Below are 22,257 nucleotides of genomic sequence, written 5' to 3' on the forward strand. Positions count from 1 at the left end.
TAGGTATCATGTTACTTATTAGTTAATACAATATATATCAGTTAATAGTCACAGATGTTACAGTCAATACTCTGGATATGCAAGAAATTTCACATGCCTACAATTCCCCAAAATATTTCAAAATTTGAGATTGAGAAGATTCTCAAGACCTGCATGCACACTGTGTGCACGCCTGTGCTCCATGTCCCATATGCTGCACCCCATACAATAGGAAAATGCATAGGAAAAATGATAGAAAGTGATTGAACAATCTCTTTCATATCAAAGTCAAGGCACAAATTATGGTGTCTTTTGGGGGTTTCCTTTGTCCAGTGTGACCATATTTCTCCTTTATAATTGATGTCAGAATAAAATATTAACAGACATAAAGCTGGATAATTCTAGGAGATAAAGGGACTACTACTAAGCTTGCCAGACTTTAGTAACTAAGAAAAGAGTGAAAGGGTCTGCATCTTTTATGGACTGCAGGAAATTTAGCTCGAAGGAAGAGTAGAGCAACTGTAGATGGACATGTGCGTTTTCATGCATCCTAGTGATCCTGGACATACACAGTTGGGGTGAGACAGAGGCAAAGACAGGGAAATGGGAAACAGGCAAAAAGAGAAATGCTACCAATGATACTGCCAAACAATACTGACTTGAAGTTTATAAAGAAGTGCCTAAAATGGAATATATGTTTAGTACTAAAAAGAAATGAGATTTAGAACTAAGAAATGGCCCAGGGAGATGGCTCAGTAGAATAAGTGCTTGCCTGGCAATTGCAAAGTCCTGAGTTCAAATCCCTGGTTTCACCAAAAAATAGAACTAAGAAATGATATGCAGGAAATCTAAATATAGTGCTAGGTAAAATAATCCTCAATGGAATATTACTCAGCTATAAAGAAAGATAAACTCTCAGTTTTTATAGGCAAATGGATGCAACTAGAGACCATACTCATAAGTGACATAAATCAGATTGACATGTGTAAACATTATTTTGTCTCCCTAGTATAAGAACCTGAAAGAGTAAATAAAATCCAAGAGGTTCAATAGATATAGTAAAATGTATAGGTTATTCAAAGGGAAGGAACTGTGATAAGGAAAAGGCAAAAAGAAAAGAGTAGAAAACAAAAAAGGAAGGAAAGAAATAAAGGAAGGAAGGGAGGAAGAGAACAAGAGAGAAAGGCAGGGAGGAAGGGATGGAAAACTATATATGTACATATACAGGATAACTTGGATAATTTTACTGCTGATTTCTACTAGTCTATTGAAAAGAATAGCTGATGATATTTTTTTTCTTCTTTTTCATTTTTTTTCCAATTATGAATGCTTATTTCTAGTAATCTGAACAACTAACTTGAAGTTAACACTATGCTATGTATCAAGCATTAGTGTTCCTATTTGGTCAGTGAAATTCTGTGTCATTTCTAGTATTTTAAAACTATTTTTACTTCTATTTAAACAATGTAGAATGCAAAAAATTATATAATTCTAGAAAATGCACTTTGTTTCAAATTTAATAGTATATTGATTAAAATTATGTTTTATAGAGTATTAAATATTGAAACACGTTTAAAAAATAATCCAATCTGAATAACCTATATCTTGTGATTCTAACAATATGACATTCTGGAAAAAGCAAAACTATGGAGAAAATGAAAGTATTAGTGTCTCAGTTGGGTTTAAGAGGGATGATTAAGTAGGAAACGCTGTTCAGGGAGTGATGGAAGCCGTGATGTGCAATACTGTATTGAGTTCTCCAGGCCATTAAGCATGTGTCTAAACCAATAGAACGTAAAGCACGAACACTGACCCTTAGTGTAAAGTACAAACATTGGGTAATAATGCCGTGTCCATGCAGGTTCACTAGTTATCACAAATGTACCACTCAGGCCAAAGAGATTGATATTAGAGACAGCTATGGAACTGGGGGCCTCTTTGAAAATCTCTGGGCTTTTCTTCCAATTTTGTTGGAATCTAAAACTGTTTTTTAAAAAGTTCTTATTAATAAAATCACTCTTGAAGAAGTAGACAATGCTTCATTCCATACATAAAGGTAAAAAAAAAAAAAAAAAGACCTAAGTAAGGCATCCATTCAAAAGACTTTGTCAATACTTTTGCATATTATGTACAAAGAGTATTAAGTTTTAGCTTTTATTAAAAGAGAAATTCTCATTGGGAGACAGTTTTTCATGTGTATTTTGCATTTGTACATTGCACTTAGAGAATCACTGACAGCTTTTTCTAAAAATTACCTTTTCTCTTTTTTATTAGCTTCTTTTCCTTTCTTTCTTTCTTTCTTTCTTTCTTTCTTTCTTTCTTTCTTTCTTTCTTTCTTTCTTTCTTTTTTTTTTTTTGGCAGAACCAGGGATTCAACTCAGGCCCTTGTGCTTGCCAAGGAAGCACTTACTCTATTGAGCCATCTCCCCAGCTCCTAAGTTTTTTTGTTTGTTTTTTTTTTTTTTAGCAGTAAACATCATTAGAAAGGGTAACATATTTTCTGCTGCATTATTGATCATCCCTCTAACAAAGGTAGTGCTTCTCTTCCAAGCAAATGATGAGTAAATTTGCTTTTAGTACATTAGAAAATATTTAATTCCCCTAAAATTACTCAGCTGACACAAATCTGCCACCTATGCAGAATCTGCATGGGCCACGTCCCATCACCCTGTGGAGCATGAGCAACAAAGAAAACTGGCGTTCATGTAAGTTTCTGGTTCTTTGTTATGCTACAAGCATTAATAACACAGTTCTTCATCTCTGAACTCAGAATCCACAACACTGCAAGAGGCTACTTTATGAGCTTACAAATCAGGTAAATATTTTAGGTCCTTTTTAATTACTGACATTTCCAGTAGGATTTATTGCAAAATTTAATTGGAGTCCTAAAAGCTTTTAACTTACCTGTAAAATGTGGTCCTATTAGGCTCTTGACATGGTAGGATATAACCCCCACGGATATGTAGGTTTATTTTATCAAATGGAGCTGAAAATTCATGCGATGCTCCTCTGACACCTATATCTTGGCCCTAGACATGAGAGGGATGGACAGAACAGTGAGGGGACTCTGTGGCAATGTGGCTACCCCGCAAGGACGTATTTTGAAATCAGATGCTGCACTTTTCAATATAAGAGATATCACAAGCACAAACATTATTTCAAGAATTCCTGTTCTTCAAATTCTAGTGCAATATAGGACTTCATAACATCTCTGCAAGTACTTTCCGGCGCTTTATTTGTGTGGAGCTAACCAGCAGAAATAGTGTGCTGTTTGAAAGGTCACAAAGGCAGTTCTTGTGCCTTCTGCTTGGAAGGACTGAATTGCTTTTAATGATCATTTTGCTAAAGCAATCAAGGACAATGACCTTTTTAAATACAAGGTACACTTTCCATGTTTATTTACTAAAAGCAATCAATGATAATATAGCAAACTATTGGAAAATAAATTAACTTGCTTTCCTTGTGTGTTCATTTGATTTTGCTATAAAGAGCAAGAAATATTTCATTCCTTTTAAATGGAAAATAGACAGATGTGTCTTTGATTACAGCAATGAGTAATCAAATGCATATCTATTTCTCAATTTGCCAGAATCCTTCAAATACTTACTGTGTGATAGTCAAACCACCGAGCATTAGGGACATAGCCTTCTACAGTATCCACATACTGGAATTTAAAGATATAATCATTAAAATCACATCAGCTCAAATGTTATTTTATGAGTAAAATAGGTAGCAAGACTTACAGGCTCTAGTACAGGAGTAACCATGAAGGCTGGCCCCCACAAGAACTGTTTGTATATATCCCACGTCGGCTTTTCATTGAAAAACCTTCACAAAATAAATACAAATGAAAATGAAATCAGAGAAATTTTTCCCTCCAGAACACTATAAGATGTTTATGTAAATCACATTTGGAGATGTGTGCATCTGTGGGCTCAAATAACAACCAAATGCTGAAATATTAAGAACAATGTTATAACTTAGAGTGGAATAGTGCGTTACGTGTAAATCTAACCTAAGATGGGGCACATTAAATCAATGTACAAGAGAGCAGTGAAAAGCAAACCCAGTTCAATCACCTTGCAGACTGGTTTGTGACGGTGGGTGCTCACGTGAGCCTGACGTAGAACATGATCAAAAACTTAAGAAGCAAAATTTGGAGACTCTGTGGAAGAGGATTGTAAAGCTTGTTGTAAAAAATGTTGCTTTGGTAACTTTAACAAGGAATTCACTAATCTTACTTAAATTGGAGCTCTTTGGTATTGTAAAGCTTGACATACATTAAGAGATTCCCAAATATAGATGAAAAGGGACACCAAAAAAACAAAAATTTTAGGTAGTTTGAGAATAAGCAATTTTAAATGCTCATATTTCTTTTCCTTTAAAATGAGTGATTTTTTTAAAAATGTGTATTGGGTGGCTTATTTTAATTATATTTGTATCTGACATCAATACTAAATTAGCAGATTGCTAAATTTACTCTTCCATGAACGTGTCCTGAACCAAAGGCAGCGGCATGCGTACAGGACCCGAATCTGCACAGTTAATAATAGTGCTTCTCTCCGGAGACACAGCCCAGACTGGGCAGTGCAACAGTACGGGGATGCTACTGCGGATGAAAGCAATCAAGATGGAGCTGTACATGAAAAAGTAAAGGGATCAGCAAAAAGTTATCAGAAATACAGAATGGATTAGGCAACTGGAATGTCTTTTAAATCAAAGAAAAGGTTTGTTATTTCTTTTTAACTAGGTATCTTATTACATTATTTAAAAAGCCAAGGAGATAGCTCAGGAGCATAAGTGCCTGCTTGGCTAACATAAGGTCTTGAGTTCAATTCCCTGGTTCTACAAAAAAAAAAAAAAAAAAAAAAAAAAAAGTAAAGAAAAGAAAAAACAAAAACAAAAAGCACAGAATATATGAAATGATCAATTTAAAATTTTGCTACATTTATTTGCATACTGTTTCTTTAATTTGAGTAAATATTTGCTGATTTCACTGAATATAAATAATGAAACTTGAGAAATCACCTTATTTAATTATAATAGATGGCATGTAAGAAGCAAAACCCTTTTTGATTATTAAGTGTTTTATTGTCATTGTAATTTTTATTGTTACTGAATTTGACTAAGAATTTGTATCAGCCTTAAAAATAGAAAACAACATACAAAAATATTTCTGAAGATGCTCCATGGAATAAAATTTTCAAGAGTTTTTCATATCACGTTGAGATATGAAGGTAGTTTCTGTAAAAGAAATTTCTACAGAGAATATTTAAACTGTTGAGTGTCCTATTAACCTATCTCTGTGAAAGGTAATATTGTTTCTTGCAGTGAGGCATCTGTATTTAGTAGATTTATTTAAAGACATTAAAATCTCAATTAATGCAAAATAAAATTTTAATTTTGTGCAAGATTTTTTTTAAACTCTCAAGGTAACAATGTATGTAAAATGTTTAGAATAATGTCTAATATATAATAGTTATTACAAATAACTAAGTAATGGGTCTCATATACTAATAGGAATACTAGTCTATTTATTCATAGAAACACTTATGTAAGCACATTTTTCACCCAAAATGTATACTGAAATACCAATGAACATATTACAATACAGAAAATTAATTTTTAAATAAATGTAAGTAATTCATTCTGCTAAGAAAAGTCATTTTGAAACTTACTCGTGTAAAAGAGGTCGGATAACAGTACCACCGTTAGCATGAATTTCATGCAGTTGTGTATAGAAATAGGGTAGTAATGTATATCGAATCTCTAGAACATTCTTTGCCATTTGCGCAAAGGTTTCATTCCAGGAAACAGGATCTTGTCTCTAAACAAAACACAATGAAATAAATTGTTTCATTTAAATCATAATATTCAAATATTTATCCAGAGAATAAAAACTAGAAAATTTTATTTCACTGTTTTATGTTATATGTCTTCAGATAAAATCTTATGTTTCTATCTTATCACATGAAGTGTGAAGGCATAATAATGAATTAATGTTTTAATAAAAAAACTACAGACAAAACTCATGGCTTGATTTAGGTTAGATGAACGTATACAATAAGTAGTTTATATCTTAACACATAACAAATCCTTTGTCATTTTAGGTGATAACCAGTGTTGAATTAAGAGGCTGATGGGAGAAATGATACAATATGTTACATAAGGATGGATTTGAATAATGAGGTACATACAAATCTCATCATTTTAGCCCAGAATGAATCCTCTTGAATAGTGAAGAGAGGATGGTAGCAAAGGGTCCATAGTACAAAAATTGCACAATATGGGACCAGGGAGATAGCTCAGTGGAATAAGCACTTCCCTGGCAAGTGCAAGAGCCTCAGTTTAATCCCTGGTTCCACCAAAAAAAAAAAAAATTGCACAATAGTACACCATGTTGAATGAAAGAAAAGATATGTTGCAGTCTGCTCTGTAATACACATTTCAGGCCAAAGACTGCCACTGATAGTAGAGGATTAAAGCCTATTAAAATGACAGTAAATATATTAGTTAATAATAGAAGGAAAAGGGAATGATATTTTATGTTTTAATTTATACTGTGGACACAAAGCTACCTCATGACTCCAAGAAGAAACTTACTCAATATTTTTATTTATACTAAGTGGTTCTTTTATAAGCTATGTCTATTTATGAAGTTCACAACTATTCTAGATTTGGGGAATAAGAAAGTTCAAATGTTGATTGAGTGTCATCACTGGTACACATGCTTTTAGGTTACATAAAGATTTTTTTCAATCCTGAAGAAATAGTCCGACTGATGACTACAATCTGAAAATCTCCTCCTCCATATACTTGTATTGATGGTTCTCTCCCACTCAGATCTCTTTTTGGATGTCTCTCATCCAAGGTCTTTTTAACACTTTGAAAAACCAACCCCCACCCCAAGACTCTGTAATTTGCTTGTCTACTACTATATTTTTATCTCAAACACATTTAATAAAATCAGATGTATATGTGTGTACTTACATAATATACATACATGTGCACACATATAATATATAATTGTTCTTTATCTCAAAGTCTCCCAACAATACCTGAACCATTATCAGAAAGACTTAGTTCACATTTGATAGTAGACTTTCAAACAATATGAATTAATCTCTTTTCATGCTTGCATTGATTTATTTCTTGCTCCCTCAATATTATAATTTTAAAATTCTATTGCCATCAATTTCCTACTAAAATAATCTTACTTTGCACACTCATGTCTCTACTGCCCAACTTTCAAATCCTTCCTGTATGTGGTCTCCTTTGGATTTGTGTCCTTGTACTTTGACTCTTTCCAAAATCATTCTTTTCTTTTACTACAACTAAATGTTGCCACGGGGGGGGGGTACAAAGTTTGGAGAGTACTTCATGAGCTCCATCATGCAGTAACTCTGGCTAGATTCTGCCCTTCAGATATTTTGTATTCCACCATCTCATCACATGCAGTTTGTTAATATATCTTTACATTCTTTCACTCAGGGCCAGTGTCAAAATTTTACCACTTGGTAAGATACTTCTTCCAACTGTTCAATATTTTCTATACTGTCCCATATCACTCAAAACTAGCTGCCAAATTCTTTGTTCCACACACAGAAACTAATTCTTTCATCATGTTCCTTGTATTGTTTCTCATTTTCTCAAACCATTGTTTTCATATTTGCCTCCTAATTCTACAAATAGAATTTCTACAAATGACTTTTGCTGCCAATCACTTAGTTTGAAACTAGTTTATTTGTTGTACTGTTTCACTTTGAAAGAAGTTTCAAAGGCAGATAATTTTTTCCCTTATTCTTCCAACATTACATAAAACAACTACATTACATATGCCAGCTAACCAAACTATGGGCCTCTAAATGTAGTGTAACATATTTTAAGTTAGAAAATTCTCAAAATGATGACTAAAGAATCTTTCACAAGTATAAAGTGATTGAAAACATTCATTTGGAAGTCAGCCGGGTCAGATTCACGAAATACAAAAAGGTTACTAGGGGAAAGGATTAGAAGTAAACACAATCATTACGTACTCTAGTGAAGGCAATGTTGTGATTTCTGGAATATGGATAAAATGCACCAAGTTGTGTCCACCGAGCACAGAGATGATACTCTGAATTGTTGAAGAAACCGCAGATGTCTGCTCCAGTCTGAAAGATAGTATGTTCAGTTAAATTTGCACAGTATATTTCTTAATATTTATAAATGATGAAAACAGAAGAAATAGATCTACTTACATATGATATTCCAAAGAGACTAAATTCCATCATACCTAAAATAATTGGAGATAATATTACAAACGTATTTCTTCATAAATTTTAGTTTTTAATTCAATTAGTAAAGATATTCAAATATAAAGTATAACTCAATAAATCAGTTTTCAGACTATTAATATAGTGTACTCAAGTATCACTTCTTGCAATAATTATATTTTTTAGTTCTTAGTATGTATACTATTCATAAAAAATCCTACAGATTCTATAGCCACAATATTTATGACTTTAAGTTTAACATATCAATATTTGATGGAAAGTACCGGTTCCATGTTATGCCTAGGATGTTTTATATTCAGACAGATAGTGAGGTTAAACCCAACTGCATATGTTGTAGTGTAATAATAAGCTTCTCTTCTGAAGGATAACAACCTAAGTTTGCAGACCAAAAATTAGAGGAATAGAAGGGCTGCAAGGACAGCCTACGTTTTGACACTAGCTTTTCAAAATCAGTGAAGACTCAGGACATAGGAGAACCTATACTGTAACATCATGTAACACAGTTGTGTCCCAAATTTTCTGATCAAGGAGATTATGGGGCCTCAGAGCAATGTGATTGAGGATATAGAGTGTGCCTATGGTGAGAAAACATTCTCTCAGGCTTTCACAGAGAGCAAATTGGTCAAACAATGGCTGTGACTCATCCACATGGCTGACACTGACAAAGGATCTGCAAACTATGGTACAGGGTTGCAGGATAAATCCTGAGGGTACTTGACTGATCTTATCAGATACAAAAGCTACATTTCTTATTATATAGGTTTTGCTTTATCTTGGTATTAACCATCCAGCAGAAAAGTATAAAAACGAGGTATATAAAGTAAAGCCATATTAATATGCTGAGCCGTGTAAGGTTCAAGTCAACAACTTCTGACATTGCCAGTCCTGCAGATAACCCACTACTATTGTGGACTGCTGGACTGTGTCGGATTGTTTTGCTGAATTTACACACCCACAGTATTTTGATGGCAATGGAATACACATCTCTGACATGACTAAATAAAAAAAGGGGATACAAAGGAAGGACCATTTTGCATCTGTGTATACAGAATAGGTAGGATAGATATACAGCTACTTTTGCTTCATTCAATGAGAAAAAAGAGTTGTACTAATAGTGTTTGGACATGATATCATGTCTGCATCTTTTACTATGGATAACAACTAAGAAGACAATAATGTACAGTGTTTTAATTATTGAAACTGTCCTATTAATCAATCTTGAAACTGTCTCATTGCTATTTTTTTCTCAGTAAAATTAATTTTTAAAAAATTTAGATCACACATCTATTTTGAATACATAATAGAATAAAATACTAGCAGTTATCCATTTCATTTTTGAAAACAGAGACCATTTCTAAAATTAGTTAGCCATGGCTATTAAATTAATTATATTTCTTCAATAAAATCCTCTAGGAAATGATCAGTTCCATCAAACAGAATGAATGGGATTTCCCCGATCTTATTTTTTAAGAATATTTCTACATCTTGCTGTCTTTGATAGTATCATTCATAAAGAGACTTAAATACTAGACATCAAATAAAAAAGTTTTTTTCACTTTAAAATAAGATGTTATTTACCATTTATATTTAAAAAAATTCACAATGTATTTGTTAATGTTTCCTTAAGCCACTGAGCTATTTCCCCAGCTCTGCTTATCTTCTTTATCCTCTCTAGGTGTTGTCTTTCCCAGTTCCTGTTCTTTTCAAACAGAAAACTTTGGAAAAAGAACAGGAGATAGCTTTTCTAAAAACATAATCAGTTGTTAGACTCTACACACTATTTTCGATCCTGCTTCCTATAGTATGTGCTTTACAAGAGGCCCTGTGCTATAAAATATTACATCAAAGGATCATGAAGTTTATGAGTTAACATCACAAAATGTGAAAACTTGATAGAAAAACCTACACAAATAGATACAGGTAATGTTTCTTACATACCAATGATTGATTTGTCCATATTGTCCCAATTTGCATAGTTGTCTCCAAGCCAGTGCCCTGCCCAACGTCCAGCAGTAGGATACGTGGAACGGGAAATAACAATCCCTCTTTTGCCAGTTGTCTTTCGAATTGCACTATGATAGATGAAGTAGTATTTTGGGTTTTTATACAAGACATTTTCTTCAACTAGATAATTTTTGCCAAGGGAATAATCAATAATTTATTAACATTTTTATTTTATAACATCTATTGTTTTAGGAAAGTAATGTTGGTTGAGGGCTGTTTTTCTCCAATATTATGCTCTAATAAGGCTAATAAAGGGTAAACTTGGGTCATTTATAGTAAAATTGGCGGCTGCTAAGTCCATAATGCTAAGTGAAATGCACCACACAGAAGGAGGAGTACGGCATGATTTCTCTTATGTGAGACAGAAACTAAGAAACGTGGAAATAAGCTTTGACAGGATGGGAAAGGGTTTTTAGCAAGGGCAGGAAAATTATCAAGAATATATTTATGTAGATTTAAGGAGAATGTAATTTATATGAGTCACAAATGTATACCAACAATTAAAAAATAATTAAAACATGTTTAACTAAGAAGACATTGTTGAAAATAAAATTCCTCACTCTTATAAAGGACTAGAGTTTCTATTTTCAGACCTAGTGAAAAAGTCTATGACCATCAGTGAAGTAATAATTTTTCACTTAACTCATCTGTTTAAATTTGAACAATTTAACTAAACCAAGAATACATTGTTGAAGAATTTTTATTTGTACTTTAAAATTCCAGTGATCTAGAAAGCTATACTCTCTAATAAGGTGACCACTAACAGCCTCTTATTTCATATTCAATTATCACTAAAAAATAAATAAGTTTTTAAATTCCAACTCACTAGCTACATTGCTCAACAGCCTTGTATGATTCATGGATATCACAGCAGAGGTCAAGAATTACAGAACATTTATACCACTGCAGGATATTTGCTTGAACAGAGCTAATAAATACTTGATAGAGAACAGTCTGTCCATTACTATTGGTCTCACAAAGTAATGTGTTTAAAGTGAAGATTAGCGTGATCTTAATTTGAGAGGATCAAGAGCAATCTGAGAAACTCTACCTTGTCAGTAACAGATTTAACTAATAATAATAAGCATGCTTTAGCATGCTTAAATTTTCATTAGTGACATCTAATTATGTTATTTATATACTTTATTTGACTCTATTCCTTGAGAACCTCCTATCTGACAGGCATTGTACTATGATTGTGTGGGAGAACAAAGTTAAAAGGCCCATGAATTCTTGTTTAAATAAGATGAAAATTTTAAAAAAATGAAAATCTATATGACAGATAAATAGAAACACATTTTGTCTAATAAAAGTGAAGGGAAAGGTGAATTATATAGTATAATTGGGAACAAAAAGAGTACCAGGACAATTACATAGATAGTATTAAAGGCAAGTCCTGAAAAACAAAACAAAATGAGAGAATAATTGTGAATACTTCTTACTCATATGTAGGTTTTGCTTGTGACCACCCATACAGATTATGAACATCGTAATGTAGAACTGATGTTCCATCGCTAAGTATCTGCTCAGTTTCCATGCACAGAGTTCTGAAATGTAGCCCTTCATATCTTTTTGTAAGTTCTGGAGAAAATGAATAAGAAATAATTTAAGTGCCCCGCTTTGAAAAGTGTATCTCATAACTATATATCCTTTTGAAATTTTACATTAATGTATCTTTTTGATTCACACAATATTTACACATTAAAAGATACAATGTGATGCTTTGTTTGATTCATGTATATACTAAGTACTAATCAACTCAGGTAAGAAACATCATTATCTTAAGATTTTTTCATTTCTTCTAAGTATTTTGAAATATATATCCGTTATTAGTGGTTATGTACAACCTACTCTAGAAAAGAATGACAGAAATTATTTCAAAGACCATTGTGCCCATTGATATATTCCTTGGACAAAGAAATTAATCTTATTAAATTAACCAATTCATAAAAATTATTAATGCTTCACCATTTATATAATTCTCTGATTACAAATGAGCATATTAATCTGTAATTCTAAGTACTGTCACTTTGTATGTTAGATTTTTATAGGTGTTTTGTTCTGTTCTGTCTTGTTTTGTTTTGTTTTCGGTATGAGAAACCAAACTCAGGGCCTTGCACTTGCCTTGTGAGTGCTGTGCCACAGAACTACATCCCTGGCCTACTTCGAATGTTAGTAACCTGGTTTCAAGATAAGCAAAAAAGTAATAAAATTTTGCACATTTCCCTAGCTAAAATGAATAAACCTCTATTGAGATGATCATGTAGTTTTTGCCCTTGGCTTTGTTATTGCATTTATTGATTTTTATTGCATTTTTTAATTTGCATATGTTGAAGCATCCCTGCATTGCTGGGACCAAGTGAACTTGGTCATAATACATAATCTTCTTGATGATTTGTTCTTTGCCAATACCTTACTGAGAGTTTTTGCATCTATGTTGATTAAGGAGTCTGCTCTGTAACTCTCTTTTTGGTTGAGTCCTTCTCTAGTTTTGGGTATTAATGTAAGGCCTGCATCCAGGAATAAGTTTAGGCATATTAGTTCTCTTCCAGTATCATTTGAGAGTTTCAAGGAATAAGGGCATTGGATGTTCTCTAAGGTTTGGTAGAATTCAGCAGAGAATATACCAAGACATGGGCTTTTCTTTGTTTGTAGCTCGTTTTTTAATTCTTCAATGTTATTGACTAATATTGAGTTATTTAGAAATTTTATATCTTCATGATTCAGCTTTGGTAATTCATATGTATTTAAGAATCTATCCATTTCTGAGTTTTCCATCTTTTCAGAATATAGGTTTTTGAAGTGGGTATTACTGATCTTCAGTATTTCTGCAAGACCCACTGTGACTTCAATCTTTCCTTTTTGCAGGAAAAAAATTGCATAAATTGCACAAATTAGAAGTAATTTAAGCAATACTGGCTGAGGATTTGTCTAATTTTGTTTAATTTTTCAAAGAAACAACTCTTTAATTCATTGATTCCTTATATTGTTTTCTTAATTTTAATTGCATTAATTTCTGGTCTGGTGTTTGAAATTTCCATCCCTTTATATACTTTGGGTTTGCCTTTTTCTTCTCTTTTGAGTTTGCTCTGTTTTCCAGAGGCAGGAATTCACTACTGGAAATTTCCCTCATAGCACTGCTTTCATTGCATCCCATAAGTTTCAATATGTTATACTGACATTACCATTCAGTTGTTGAAATTCATTAACTTCTTTCTTTAATTTCATTTGTGGCCCTCAGTTTTCAAGAGGATATTATTTTATTTCCATGTATTTATGACGTTCTTGTGAGGTTTCTTGCCATTGATTTCCAGTTTCGTTGCAACAGGGTCTTATATTATACATAGGATAATTTCATTTCCTTTGCATTTACTTAAGCATATCCTATGAGTTATTGCCTGTCTATTTTGGAGAAAGATTCATGTGCTGCTGAGAAGAATATATATTTTGTTGTTGTGTGAAACCCTCTGTAATTTACCCACTAAATCCATTTGTTCAAAGGTTCGGTTCAGATTTAGTATTTCTTTATTGATTTTTGTGTAGTTGACCTGTTTATTTGTGGCAGTGTTATACTGAGATCTCCCTATGTATTAGTGTTTATCTAATATTTTATATCCATTAGTGCTTGTTTGCATAGTTGGGTGCACTGACATATGGTGCATATATATTTATGATTGTTATCCCTTCTGTTGTATTGTTCTCTAATAATTACGCAGTGGTCTTCTCTGTCTTCTCCAATCTGTCTTGGCTTGAAATCTACTCTATCTGCAAATAGAATAACTACCTCTAACGTTTACTCAGTTCCTGTCACACAGGATATTATTTTCCATTTTTAATTTTCAGTCTGTGAAATTTTTCTTGAGTTAATCTGTTTCTGTATGAAGCATAGTGTTTGATCATGTGTCTTGATACATTCTGAAAATCTGTTTCTTTTGATTAGAGAATTAGGACCACTCACATTGATGGCTACAACTGATATGCATTGAGTTATCCTTGTAATATTATTTCCTTGTCATTGGCTAACTTTCTTTCCCTTCTGCTTAACTATTTGCCTAGCTGGATGGATTCATTCTATTTAAGTTGTTGGAATTGGTGTCTCCATTGCCTCTTTCTAGTATATTCTTCATAATTTTTCATCACTGGTATGGTGATCATGAACTTCTTCAGGTGTTCTTTATTAGGGACATGTTTTATTTCCCTATCAATTTCAAAAGATAATTTTCAAGGTACAACAACCTTGACTGCAGGTTGATTTTTTTAAAGATTGAAGAACTGTACTCCAAGCTCTCCTTGACTCAATGATTTGTGTTGAGAAGTCTAATTTCCTTCAGAAGTAATTTCTTTCTTTCCCAAAACATGTGCTAATATTAAGTTCTTGTGTTGAATTTCTTGAATATTGAAAATTATGTATTTTTTGTGCGGTTTATTTTTTCTGATAATAACTAATCAAATTATTTTCTCATGATTTGGGAAGTTTTATGCTATTAATTCTGTGAACAGGTTTTTCATGTCCTTTGTGTTTAGTCTAATTTTTCATTGATTCCAATTGACATTATATTCTTCCCATCATCCTCCAGGAGTGAGACTGATTTTTCATGATCCCTTGCTACTTTTAAGGAATCTTTCATTTGATGATCACTAAACACAGCTTTGTCTTCCAGATGCAATATTTTGTCTTTACATGGGTTCATTGTGTTGTTTATTCTCTCAGTAGAATATTTAATCTCCTGGATATATGTTTGTATCTGTTTTATGTTATCAGTTCTTTCTTACGTTGAGCATTCATGTTTTCTCTAAGTGTCTCTGTATTTATATATATCTACTCTAGATTCACGGATCATTTCTTCTATATGGTCAGTAATTCTTGTCTCTGTGTTTATGTCTGATTTGTTTTTAATCTAGATATTTATTCATTGGTTTCATTATTTCTGCTGCTACTCCTTCATAAAACTCAGGTGAGATGCTTTATAATTCCTCTATCTTAATTCCTTCAGCTTGATTTAGGCAAATTGAGTGTTATAGATTAAATCTTGCTTATATGTTTTTTAATTTGTTATTTTTCATTGTATTTATTTGTTTTCTGCCTTTTTAGTAAATGGTCCTGGGAAAGATGGCAGGGCACATATTAAAGAGTAAGCCTAAAATCATGTTTCTCTCTCTCATCATGCACTAAGCCAAAGTCAAAATGGATCAAAGATCTAAACGTTATAACAGAAATACATAATCTGTTAAAAGATAAATTTTATAAAACTCTTGAAGACATACATATGTCTTTGTAAGACTGAATGAACAATACGCAGTCAAGAAGAACATATTAGAGTCAATAATTAATATCTTATAATTCTAAAAAGCCTTTGCACAGCAAAAGAAACCACAAATACAGTAAAGAAGCAACCCACAGAATGCAAAATAATTTTAACTGCCTATGGAACACAAAAAAGACACCCCTTCCCAATTTAAAATCTTAGCCCAAAAATAGGAATCTAAAATTAATATACATTTCTAAGACAAAAAGTACATAGAGCAAATTAACATATGAAAAAATGTTCAACATTACTAGTCATTCACAAAATATAAATTAAAAGCACTGAGATACTTGTCACTCCAGAAGGAATAGCTATCCTCAGAAAAGTCAACCAATAACACATGCTCATAGGGCTGTGGGAGAAGAGGAACCCTTGTCCATTGTTGGTGGGAGAGTCAGTCGGGGCAAACAATGCAAATCAGTAGGGAGAGTTTTCAGAAAACTCAGAAATAGAGGTGCATTACACACCATATTCCTCTTCTTGGTATTTTCTTAGAAGATTTAGAAAAGTATCATATCACAGGGATACATGCACATGCACGTTAACAGCAGCACAATTTATAAGAATTAATATTGGAAACACCCCATATACTCATCAAGTGCTGAATAAATAAAGAAAAAAATTTATATACAATGAACTATTGCTTTGCCATAAAAAAGGATAAACTTAAGACATTTGTAGGTGCATGGATGCACCTTGAGACCATGCTGTTAAGTAAAATAAATCATACACGTCATTAAATATTGCATTGCTTCTCTCTTGCAAAAACTAAAATCACACATAAGGAGAAAACCAGATGATAGATATCAGGAGGTAAGAAAATAAATTGAAATAGGGAGGGGAACAAGGGAAGGAGCAAGAGGAACAAGGGAGGGAGTAAGGGGAAGGAAAGGAATGGAAAATTGAAAAAGAAGTTTACGTTTTATGGAAAAGAAAGGTTTGCATTAATATTGTTTAGGCAAGATATAATGTCTGCATCTTGTCCTCTGAATAACTACTATAAAGGCAATAATATGCAATGCATTAATTATTGTAACTGTCCTACTAATGTGTTTTGAAACTGTTTCATTGCTATTTTACTTTTTGCTCATTAAAATGAATTCAAAAAATAAAAATTCAATATTTCAAGAAAAAAATAAAAAGGTTATGGAGGAGAAAACAATGGCAAAGCTTTTCTGAATGGGAATCAGAGGAGAAGTTGAAGGGTGGGGAGGAGAATGGAGGAAAAAAGAATTCAGAAATTCTATATACAGATATAAATTTCCTGTGATGAATGTGATCAATAAGAATGACATATAGTAATAAAAAATAAGGTTTAAATGCATAAATGAAAATCTTTTTAAAAACAATTTTAATTAAAAGTGTTATTTTAAGTCTTGCAAGATTTTGAATGTTGTCCCAAATTTTCTGATCAAGATTATGGGGCCAAAGAGGAAAGTGATCGATGATGTAGAGTGTGCCTAAGGAGAGTCACATGGAGAGAAAACATTCTCTCAGGCTTTCACAGAAAGCACATTGGTCAAGCAATGGCCGTGACTCATCTACATGGCTGACACTGACAAAGGATTTACAAACTGTAGTACAGAGTTTCAGGTTATATCCTGAGGAGATTTGACTGTCCTTGTTAGATACAAAGTTACATTTCTTGTTATATAGGTCTTGCTTTATCTTGGTCTTAACCATCCAGCCAAAAAGTATAAAAATGAGGTATGAAAAGTAAAGTCACATTAATACGCTGAGCTGAAAAAGGCTCAAGTGAACAACTTCTGACATTGCCAGTCCTATGGAAAACCCACTACTCTTATGGACTACTGGACTTTATTGGATAATTTTGCTGAAATCCTGCACCTACAATATTTAAATGATAATGGAGTACCCATCTCTGACAAAACTAAACAAAAAGGGGATATAAATGAAGGACCATTTTGTAGTGAAATCTATGTCTATATCTATATCTATCTATGTATTTATCTATCTATATCATAGTTGGAATAGATATACAGCTACTTTCTCTTAATTCAAAGAGAAGAAAGGTTTGTACTAATAGTGTTTGGACAGTATATCATGTCTGCATCTTGTACTATGAGTAGCTACTATGAAGACAGAAATATTCAATGTCTTAATTATTGTAACTACCCTGCTAACCTGTTTTGAAACTTCTCATTGCTATTTGTTTCTCAATAAAATTAATTTAAAAAATGATTTTGAGAAAACCAAAGCAAAAATATCAAGTTTAGAGTTGTCTTCACATGAATAAGAAATGGTTTTTTTTTGTTATTTTCTCCTCTAAATAATGTAAAATACTATTGATAATAGGTCAAAGTGTGGCACAGTATGAAGGTATGCTGTAAAAGTGAAAAATATAAACCTCATTCTCTGAAGGTGTATAGAAACTGATTAATGAATAATAATAAAAATAATGATAACATAATTATACCTGGAAAATAGGGTGGATAATTTAGCTCCTGATTTCTGCATTGGTTAGTAACTGATCCATTTACAAAACTTGATGGTTCATTCATATCCTTAGAGAGAGAAAAAAAAATTATTTTAGAAAACTTAGAACCTATGTTCTGCAAAGAACTAATTCATAGAACAAATATATTGAAATGGCTTTAAAATATTATATGTACTTAGTGTTTTAAAAAGTTTAATAATATAAAATATAGTGTCATTAAAAAATCTAATTCAGGGTATTCATGCTTAATTTTTGCATGCTATTTCTCTTCCAAGAAGCACAATGTCATTTTTAAATGTTATTTTTAACTTTGTGGTAGGCAACAAAATAGATTAACTTTTATATTTCCAAGACATATGAGTTAGGATGGAAAAAATACAGTGAAAGCTGCAATCTGATTTTGGTGAGCGAGAATTCCAAATCTGCGAAGTTAAAGAAGCAAAGGGTTTTCAAAGCTCACAAGAACATCACCGAATAGAAATTGTTCATGGCAAGCAGCAGATGGCAAAACAGCAAGAGACAACTGACAAGCAACAGTAGCAGGCTTTTCCTGTACATTTATATCCTATTTAGAACACCCATCGTTTGGGTGGGTAACACTCAGCCTAGAACTATGTGAAGCCAATTATTGGACTACTGTGGTAATCACAAAGTCTTAATCTCAGCATTACACACCCTTAATCCAACTGTCTTAGACAAAGCACTACCTGTGACTACATGTAGATTGAGAGGGGCATCTAGAAATAAACCATAACATTTCAGCCCTAGACCCTCAAACTCATGAATATCCCTTTATGCAAAACAAATTTAGTTAATCTGTAAGCATTGCCAAGGTACTTTTCAGCATTGCTGAAAAATCTAATTCAGAGTTTACTCTGAGATATAAAGCTTATTCTTTATCTCTAAGCTCCTGTTTGAATAAAAAGAAAGTTAAATACTTCCAACATTCAATGACATAAGTTAGGCATTTCCATTTCAAAAATTGTAAACAGAGGGATGCATAGGAATGAGACCAAAGCAAGTCATAAATCCAGAAAGGTAAACATTAAGTCCAGGATTACCAATTTCAGCATCTAAAACAATCTTCAGCAAGATGTGAGTTCCAAAGTACTTAGGTAGCTCCACCCTCTTTTAGTTCAGCTTTGTTCTGTCCTCCAACAATCTATATTTCTGGCTTCTCCAATGTTCTGGGGAGCTCCATTGCACCTTCAACTTCACACTCACAGACTCACAGACTCCTGCCCTCTCGGGTGCATACTGTTTGGCCTCCCAGGCCTTCTTCTGAAATCTGGGTGAAAGCCTTCCTGACCCCACAACTTTGCATTCTGCATGCACCTAAAACCAACACCGTGTGATGGTGCCAAGTTCTGCTACCAGCTGGAGCAGTAGTTGTGCTTCCTTCTGTCTTATCTTTAAGGGTTGAGGGCTTTGATCACTGAGCACTCTGAACCCAATTTCAAAGTACAATTTCAAAGGACACTGCCTTTCTGGAACATTGTGTGCTGGAGCTCTCTTCTCAAAGCAAACTCTTTCATTTTTCCAATTCTGAGGCTACAAACTCTGAGGTCCTGCTGGTTCTTGTGAATGTTCTCAGGCTATTTCTCTATTTTCCTATTTCCTCTCAACAGTTAAGTTCTCCTCTGCATTACATTTGTTGTCTACAACTTAACTAGGGCCTCCCTTCGCACAGCATTCTAATTCACTATCCTGGGCTCTTTGCTTTCAATTCTTAACATAGATCTGGCAAAAGTCTCCCAACAGTATCCATGGTACAGTCTCCACACTGAAATTTGCTCTTCAAGATTAATTATTCCACTACTCTTAGTCTCAGGCAAAAGTTTCTAGACATGAGCAAAATACAAACTTTCTTCCAAGCAACAATATAAATGTTACTGATGACCAGCAAGATAACTCAGCAGTCTAAAATGCTTGCTAAGGTAAGCTTGGGCAAGCACAGAGACCACAGTTTGATCCCTGGCACCAGAATCTGCACCAGCCCTGCCCCCCAGAGCAGGATGACCTGGCCAAAAAATGTAATATTATTGAGTCCAACAGCCAACACTGTCCCTCTTGACAGTCCAAACTTTCTGAACCTGCTATTTACTGGCAGCATTTCTGTCAGCTTTCTGGCCTTCTGAACTCTGACTGGAACCTCCCATGAAACACAGCCTGGGCTGGAGAGATGGCTCAGTGGTCTAAAGCACCTACTTGGAACAAGCTCGGCAAAGCACAGGAACCGCGGTTCGATCCTCCAGCACCACATGCCAGCCAGCCGCGCCCCCTGGTGGGCTGAGCTGGCCACACACACACAATAAATAAATGTTAAAAAAAAAAAAAAAGAAACACAGCCTCAGGCATTCCAGGGATACTTTTCTTTCCAGCACCTCCAAAACTTTCCAAACTTTTCTTACAAGCCAGTGCCAAAAGCTCCTGAACCACATGGTCAGGTATAGTCACAGCAATGACCTCATTTCTCTGGTATCAAACTGTATCTTAATTACTTTCCCCATTGCTGAGAAAAATCACCTGTCACAAACTTAAAGGAGCCAAGGTGCATTTAGCTCCCTATTTTTAGAGGTTTCAGTCATAATTCGCTGACTCTAAGGCAGGGTGGCATGGCCAAGGAGAGCAGTTTATGGAGGATCAATGATAGCAAATCAAGAAGGTAACAATCCCTAAGCAAGATTAGCAGCTTCTTTCTGTTATACTATATGTAAACTACCATTCCTAGTGATGATATCAAACAAATCAGTAGACTAATTTAATAATCACACATCACACATTCCATATCTAATAACCTCTGAAAATCCCCACCTATGGCTACATGCCACTCTGGGGGAACACCTAGACATAAGCTGTAACAGCAACTGCTGAGGTCATCCAACAGACATGCAGGAATATTTAATAGGAGGTATGTACATCATATTTTAGAAAAAAAGGTGTGAGAAGTTTCGTCCTGTTTTATGCAATTGGTCATTTGTGAACTATGGTTAAAAAAAGTATGTTTTAAAATGCGGTGTAAATCTTAGGTCACCAACAACCCATTTTATTTGAATTGTGCAATCATTTGATGCTTCAGATTCCAGCTTTGTAAGAAGTTGGTGTTTATGGTTAAGTTCTCGAGATCGGATTCAGAGCTCTTGATGAAAATTGCCCAGGACTCGTTTAAAAAGTGTATCAATAATGACCCAACACTAGAGCAATATTGATTTTTGTTTTGATCTGAGGGAATAGAGTGAGCTGAGTTTGTATCTAAGAGCACTCCAGTGCACTTTATTATACAGCGTTACTATTTAAGGAAGCCACAATGTGAGTAGAGAACAAACTAAGAAATGGCAAATGGCATCATCCTCCATCACAACAATGATCTACAGCGTACGTGGCTTCTGCTATAGCAATTGCTGCTGCACAAAACCTTTAGTGTTTCCTCATCCATCTTATTCACTGCATCAGGCACCTTGCAACCCCTGGCTCTTCCTCCAAGTCAAAAAGTCCATGTCAGGTAAATATTTTGGATCAACTCAGGCAGTGCAATGAAAGACATCAAAGAGGACTTCAAAAACTGGTTCAGAAAGTAGCAAGGATGACAGAATGTGAGTATTCAAAGTGAGTGGGAGTACTTTGAGGGTAATTAAGAGCAATGTGTCTTTTTCTTTATTAAGATTGTTTACATTTAAATATTCATCATATGTTATGATCATCCCATTTAAATTATTATAGTGTATATCTTCACTATATTGTATTATCTCAAAATTGTTTCTAAAAATCTTAGCAACAATGTTTAAAAATTTTATCCCAAATAAGAAAATTTAAAAAATAATGTCATTACATTTATAAGAGGTTATTTTGTTGTTTTGATGTTTTGGGGGGTTTTTTGTACAGGCTCTACAGGGTCTCACTACACAGATCAGACTCGTAGTGATCCTCCTATTTCCAGCCTCCCCAAGTGGTGGGGTTACAGGCAAGTGCCATCACACCCAGTCTCAGTCCCTGCGTCAGTGTGCCCCAGGGGCCAGACCAACGCAGCACACTGGGCATTGAACCCTAATTCCTGTGCCTACCTAAACAAGTGCTTTAATCCGCTGAGCTGTCTGACCAGACCTAAGAGACTATTTTTTAAACAAATGACTATTACTGGTGGGAAATTTATTCCTATATTTAATAAAAATTATCTAAATATTTATGTCCAGGAAATAATATCTATATGCATTATTAAATTGCTAAAACTATGGGG

At 33.7% G+C, this 22,257-nt stretch overlaps 1 protein-coding gene across 1 annotated transcript in view; it reads right to left on the reverse strand.

Annotated features, from left to right (window-relative positions):
* Window positions 1-22,257, reverse strand: part of Si (sucrase-isomaltase) — a 102,850-nt gene that overhangs the window by 9,020 nt on the left and 71,573 nt on the right. Inside the window, exons 34-42 of the mRNA XM_023706259.1 lie at window positions 18,003-18,090; window positions 11,702-11,840; window positions 10,194-10,327; window positions 8,220-8,254; window positions 8,016-8,132; window positions 5,658-5,806; window positions 3,723-3,807; window positions 3,587-3,643; window positions 2,884-3,008 (exon numbers count right to left, since the gene is read on the reverse strand). Coding sequence (XP_023562027.1) covers window positions 2,884-3,008; window positions 3,587-3,643; window positions 3,723-3,807; window positions 5,658-5,806; window positions 8,016-8,132; window positions 8,220-8,254; window positions 10,194-10,327; window positions 11,702-11,840; window positions 18,003-18,090 — 929 coding nt within the window. The remainder of the gene's footprint in view (window positions 1-2,883; window positions 3,009-3,586; window positions 3,644-3,722; window positions 3,808-5,657; window positions 5,807-8,015; window positions 8,133-8,219; window positions 8,255-10,193; window positions 10,328-11,701; window positions 11,841-18,002; window positions 18,091-22,257) is intronic.

The sequence above is a fragment of the Octodon degus genome, unplaced genomic scaffold (assembly GCF_000260255.1).
Source record: "Octodon degus isolate 3935 unplaced genomic scaffold, OctDeg1.0 scaffold00247, whole genome shotgun sequence".
NCBI lineage: Eukaryota > Metazoa > Chordata > Mammalia > Rodentia > Octodontidae > Octodon > Octodon degus.